The following is a 7,128-nucleotide window of genomic DNA, read 5'->3' as shown; positions in this document are numbered from 1 at the left end:
CCCGAATTTATTCAGTATGCAGGCAGGCAGCAAAATTTTTATCTTTTTTTATACTCTTCTTTTATTACGTCTACATAGGTAGCTAAAATTAAAATAAAATATAGTTGTACCTACACAATAAAAAACTCTTTTTTTTTACAAAAAAAGATAGTCACTTTATAACACATATTCAAGAAAAAAGCTTTCAATGTTTACAATACTGATTACTATATTATCAGGTTTCAGTTTATTTTAACAGCTTAACATAGTGCATTTATAATATATTGCCAAAGCGAGTACAAAAGTTGTTATCAAGGTAAAAAACAACAAAAAAAAACTGTGCACATTAACAATGACTATCGGTACTAAATAACTAAGCATCTCTATTTAACGCTTCTATTTCCTTTTTTGTAAAATCACCCTAATCTAATAATTTCAAATAGTAAAAAACATTTTATTGTTTCTGAGATTTTTATATTATTTTCCCCGAAAGAACATTTTTTCAAAACGAATTTATTTTTCGCAGTTAGGGTGGTGTGGTAAGCATATAATATCGACTTTAAAAAGTAACATCTATTTCGTAGTAGATATATTTTTATTATTATTTTAATAATACTGAATTAAATTCTAATTTATAATGCGCAGACGCGTTGAATAATTGAACACACAAAGGAAAATTTGTGACTTTGTGAACACTCTTTATTTATTGTATATTTGACAAGTAAAACGAGAGCGACGTAGTGACAAGCGATATTTTATTCGAGTAAATAAATAAAATGTCCTTTTTCAATGTGGGTGCCCTCGCGGGAAATCCATTTTCGTCAGTTGTTGGACAAAAAATTGGTACGTTTTTTTAATCGTATTTTTTCAAATGTCACTTTATCGATCACCAACTTGTCGGCAGACCACAGCGGCGTAATCTCATGACTCAGATTATGTTACGTTTCAGTGCATTCTACATTCCTCATTATATTTCAAATATCTTTCCAGTGGAAACATATGAACCCAGCGATGGAAAAACTTTCACACAGCTTTCATTTAACCCGATACAACCATAGTTCTATGTCGCTTAATTAATCATTCTGTCGATTTGAAAACATGTTTTGTTAAATGTTTTCGTACAAAACATTAAAAAAAAGTTTTCTCTTGTACATTGTTTAGATTATGGTCATTATTGTAATTAATTATTGAGAATTATAAACAGCAACGCAGGAAATATTGCGTGAAATTGCTTACAGTCGCTACGGTATTGCGCAAATATCGACATTGTTTAACCGATGTAATTGACACCAATAAGTTCATTGTCACAAAATAAGACGTATAATGAGATAATTTTGTTTGTCGAAACAAGCGCTTGTTGCATCCAATGAATTCAATAAACAAACAAAGGATATAATTATCTATACATATGTTTATTTTATTTAATATGCATTATACAAATCCAATTTTTTTTCAATATGATACAATATTATTTGACATGCCGGTCTCGTGGTGTAATGGTCAGCGCGTTTACCTGCTATGCAAGAGGTCTCGGGTTCGATTCCCGACATGGTTGATATAAAATATTAATTTAAAAGAGTGTTTTCACACCAGAATATTTCATAGTCCCTGGACAGCGTAAGACTGATCATCTTACCTTCATGTAACAAAAATGATCAAGATGCGCTGCTATTGGTGTACCGATGCAGTGCCCTATGCACCATTAGGTGCGGAAAGGGAATGATAATGATTATTTGTAAAAAAATGAAATACCATACCGAAGAAATCCAAGCTGCTATGCTTGGTGTGGGATTATATAAATACCTACTGTAAATAAATTGTAATACTAATTAAATAAAATATTTATTTTATTTATGGTGATTCATCTAAAATGCCTAACTAGGGATAGCTTCCCTGTTTTAAGACAGTAAATATGTTTTTTTAGAATCTGTTATTTTTATCATAAATATTATCCGCTGTAAATAGGCTGCACAAAACGTGCAAATCGAACCCGTATTGTTGCTAATGCGCTACTGGCGTCGGTTGCGGTTCCACTGTAGTCACTAGAGCGCACGGCTCGGTCCACTGGTTGTAAGTCAGTGGAGGCTAGGCGACCCGGTTGCGTCTCCTCAAGGTCGGAGATGTCCTCAGAAGGGCCTCTTACTTCAGGTTGAAGTGTCTAATTCGCCGTGGTCAGGAACCCGTAGCGAGAGAAGTCCAAAATCCAAGTCCAGGGTGGAGCGAAGGTCTCATTATTTACATATTTTTATGCTTTTGTCAGTGTCTTAATATTTTATTTATAAATTTATTGCAAAAATAATATATATAAAATAATATGATTTGAATCTTACAAAATTGTATGTTTTTTAATTTAATTTAGTTTTTGGAACACTTTTGATTTGTGCAGGAAATAAATTCCGTTGTAATACAATAAATTGTGTAAGTATAAATTATTTTTTGCTCACCAAAAATAGCTATGCATTTGTGGGAGATGGGATTACAGGGGACTAAATGCTTGAGAAGTTTATTATTTACTTATTCAAATGTTCCCTAAAATATAGACAATATTCATCATTCTATATATATTTGAGCATCTTTATCTTTTTAATTATTTCATCTGTTGATTATTCCACATACGGATGTAAAAAATGGGCTCTTACATGCAGTCAAAATTAAAGCATTTCATTGTACAGCAATGTTTTTTAAAAATGTATAAAAAAATATATAAAAATTGTTTTAATAAAAGTGAACTGCTTTGAAACATCACAGGCTCATGAGAACAATAATCAATGAATTATAGCGTTATTATGTGTTATGATAGATTTCCAGTTGTCGGGTAGCCATGTTTTTCAACATTTAGTCTGTTTTGACAAATACAGAAATCTCCTTTTAAATGTCAGAAAAACTCAGACATGAACTTGTAATGTTAATTTGTCAGTATAATTTCAAAATTACAAAACTTAAAAAATCATAGCGATGATAAAATAAAAAAAGGTTAATTTTTGGCTTCGCTTTATTAACAAATTAAAAAAAAAAAAAAACACTGAACTTCCTCTTTGTCTACAAACATTATAAAAGTCTTGAATAGCTTGCCGCAGAAATACAGAAAAAATAAATAAATAAGAGAAATTAAGAATTATTCTTTTTTTATTTCTATTTACAATGTTACATAAATTTACTTGCTATAAAATAATCTTAAAACATTTACCTAACTTTAATTTATCTTTAATTGTACATAATAAACATATTATTTATCCCTAATGTACACAAAGCATTTTGATCGAAAAGTGGGTACACTTAGCTTCCCTGAGACTTTTTGGCAACTCATTAAACGTTAACTTTTACAGTAATGTTTTGAGTTCCAGTCAGCCTCACCTTAGGACAGGTAATGAAGGAAATTATTTGTAATGTATTGTGCTAAATACCCACTGACTTAGCAAAAAAGATGTGATTCTTGCCTTGATACAGGATTACCGAGGCATGTAATTACAGAATAAAATATATGTGAAATCATCAATAAATGATTCAGCTCTTTTACTTTAGTAAAAATGATGTATTGTTAATGTCTTCGTTTTTAATTTTCAGAGCAAGCAACAGATGGCGCCCTCGCTTCCGAGAACTGGGCCCTGAACATGGAGATCTGCGACCTCGTGAACTCTAGTCCCGACGGGCCGCGGGACGCTGTGAAGGCCATCAGGAAGCGCCTACAGCAGAATGCCGGCAAGAATTACACCACCGTCATGTATACCCTCACCGTGCTTGAGACTTGCGTTAAAAACTGCAGCCGCCAACTGCACGTGCTGGTCTGCAACAAGGAGTTCATACAAGAATTGGTAAGTTAATTCAGTGCAATGGGAAATTGGATATAAGAAATGTTTTCTTACGCGCAGTAAAAGTTAAGGCATTTAATTATGCTGCGAAGTTTCTCAAAAATGTATGAAATAATTAATAAAAATGAACTTATTCGAAACGTCACAGGTTCAGATGAATGTATTTAGAATAGCCAATCAATAGATTTCCGGTTTCCGTTCCGCTAGTTTGTGTCTTGGGCCTTAAAAAAATATTTTGGTCATTTACAAATATGTGATATTGTAAGCTGGTTAAAATTTCTCTTTTCTTTTTTTAAATATCACTATAGTTTGGTGTAGTTGTGATCTGACTCATATTTATGTAACTAAATTTTTTGCATGTCATGTTGAATTTCACTTGGTATGTATTACATAATTACTTATTAGATGTAGCATAATTTGCTAGTATAACATACATTTAAATTTGATTGAACATTTTCTATAAATACAACATTTTAAGTTATTGTGGGAAACTTTCACAATCATTTTTCTATTTGTTTCTTAAAACCTATATCGGATCAATCCACCGTACGTTGTTACATCAGAAAATAAAAACTGCACTTCAAATTTTTAATTCTTTCTTAGCTATCAGGAAATTTCCATCCAGTTCACATTAATAGAAAGCACAATTCGTTATAGCATTCGTTCAGTATAAGTTAGAGTGAAAATATACTCATAACAGAAGTTATAGGAAAAAATATCTCATGACTCATGACATATGTTACTGAAAACGGACAAGCGTTTTTACATTGCATATATTATATGCAATATTGAAAATCTCTCTGCAATTTGTGAATTTGCATTACTAAAATTGAGATGTGTTTAGTAAAGAATTGAGGATTATAGTCAAATAAAATTTTAACATACATATTTGGAAATATTTTTATTAAAAAATAATTGAAAACTGGCATACCAATAATTTTCATGCAAATGAAAAGTACTCATCACCATCATTCCCTCTCCGCACCAAATATTGCATTGGTACACCAATCGCAGCGTATCTTGATTATTTTTGTTACATGAAGGTAAGATGATCAGTCTTACGCTTCAGGTGCCAATCCAGGGACTATGGAATAATATTCTAGTGTAAAAACAACTTTTTAAATCAATATTTTATGTCAACCATGTCGGAAATCGAACCCGAGACCTCTTACATGGTAGGCAAACGCGCTGTCCACTACACGACGAGGCTGATAAATTAAAAAAAATATATATTTAAAAGTAATCTCATCTTAAATCTTTGTTGTTATTATACTAAGGTCAGTCTTATTTGTTACAAATATTTTGTTTTATCTCTGAAAACGACAGTCATTTTTACAGTAGCATTGTTTGAGCTAATGCCATAGCATCATCACTTGAGTCTAAATCATATACTTGGATACTCCGCTTTTCCCTTATTCATTTTTACTTCCTGTGTTGTACGAGCTGTGATTATTTGTCCATCTTTCTAAAACATCACGTGCATATGCCACATATAAAAGTCGAATCATTTTGCTAGAATATGTGTAAGACCTACGCAATTGGTTTGATGAAAGGGCTTTTTTCCAGATTGTGGTTTGAAGCCTTTGTCCTGAATACAGTCAATTGGTTTCTTATTCTCTGTCTATCGCCAAACAAGGTTCCAATTTTCTCAATTGTATGAAAGATGTGTTCACAAACCACAAAACTTGATATTTTCCTACCTACTGGTTATGTTATACACATGCCCACCAGTTGATCAATTGTTAGAAGTGTCCAGTGTCTCAAACAAGGTCACTTAAATGATGAAGTCAATGTTCCATTAAAACAAATGCATCGCATGTTATTTGACTCCTTGTAAATTTATGTACATTAAGTGTCTTTTTGTTTAAATTATGCACTGGAAAATTTTCTATTTAATTATGTTTTACTCAATTTCCCACGCTTACAGATCATAATCGTCCGCTTTGTTTAAAAAGTTATTTTAATAAATTTTTGTTATCTGTCAGTTTCACACTATGAAATATTGTAGCAAACAAAAGTATATTCTCTTCATTTCTATCGATCAATTGTAAAGCAGTGTGTACTATCCCATTTGGATCCCCACTGTTATGGAGAAAAACACAAGTTTAAATTGAATTTGAAAATTAAAGTTAAAATTGGGACGTATCTCTGTGTTTAGGCGGATGAAGAATACAGTTATGCGTGTGAAATAGAGCCAAAATCTTGGACGAGCGTTTTTAACTGGATGACTACTCTTAGATAACAATCCTGAAAAAGTAAATCGAGTAGGGATTAGTCGGACTCGTAGTATAGTGGTTAGTGCGATCCTGGCAGGGTCGATGTGAAATATTTGTTTCGATGGTGGTTTAACACTGCATATTTCACTGTCCCTGGACTGTAAGACTGATCACCTCGCCTTCATGTAACAGATGATCAAGTTACGCTGCAAGTGGAGTGCCAATGCAGTACAATGAAACAATGATATGATGATGTCAAAATTAAATTTTAAACCACAATGTTCGAATTTAAGCTAAAAAATAGTTACAAACTCTTGTTTTTAAGATGGTACATGGTATTATTGTTAGTTCAGTAAAACCCCTGTTTTACGTTTTTCAAGAGAGCAACAAAAAAAAGTTTAAAACTGAGGAAAACACTAAAGTTAAGAAATGAAAAATGTATGGAAAAAATTAAATTACATAAAAATATCATTTTTGTACTGGACTAACTTATTGAATTAAAAAAAACATGTTTCAATAATTTTATGTAGATACTCAACCTTAAAAACACGAAAATAAAAATTTGAATTTGCATAAAATGCATACGATTTTTTCCCTAAATATTGTGAAAATTTATTTATATGGTATCACTTTTTTTAGTATGGCACCACAAAATTTCAACTGTCATTTACATCGCGGCAAAACTGTTTCACACTTTAACCCATTGCAACACAAAGCCAGCGAATTGCCGGCCATGGTCAATTTGTCACTGACACGCAAAGGCGGCGATTCGCCGGTTTGTCTTTTGAAGTGATATTATTTACATTAAAACTGAATGACAATAATTTTATTCATAAAAATTACATTAATAAGTATATTTCGGTTACTGATTTCATAATAAAATGTAATGATCACAATTTATTTCACATTACTTATTACTAATTACAAAATTAATTATTTAGTCTTAATGTTATTGTAATGAAAAATGTGTCAAAATTAAATAGTGTGTTGTATGAACAAATTATGTCATCTTTATTAGTGGTGCAATGGGTTAATAATAACTGTTTAAACTATCTTCTTTTCACGTTATGGTTATAACATCAAATAAATATTTCTATTGCCAAATTTTTTAACTCTCTGCATTG

At 31.5% G+C, this 7,128-nt stretch overlaps 1 protein-coding gene across 2 annotated transcripts in view; it reads left to right on the top strand.

The window, feature by feature from the left end:
• Positions 1-673: 673 nt before the first annotated feature.
• The window catches only part of LOC148274344 (TOM1-like protein 2), a 28,323-nt gene continuing 21,868 nt past the window's right edge, over positions 674-7,128 (top strand). For both annotated transcript variants that reach the window (XM_088237256.1, XM_088237255.1), the window contains exons 1-2: positions 674-822; positions 3,544-3,791. In XM_088237256.1, the coding sequence (XP_088093382.1) occupies positions 756-822; positions 3,544-3,791 (315 nt within the window). In that variant the 5' untranslated portion in view covers positions 674-755. The remainder of the gene's footprint in view (positions 823-3,543; positions 3,792-7,128) is intronic.

The sequence above is a fragment of the Micrasema longulum genome, unplaced genomic scaffold (genome assembly GCF_059751315.1).
Source record: "Micrasema longulum isolate JH-2025_06_02 unplaced genomic scaffold, ASM5975131v1 h1tg001675l, whole genome shotgun sequence".
Classification (NCBI taxonomy): Eukaryota; Metazoa; Arthropoda; class Insecta; order Trichoptera; family Brachycentridae; genus Micrasema; species Micrasema longulum.
Note: the sequence above shows the minus strand (reverse complement) of the source record. Positions and strands in the feature narration are given on the sequence as shown.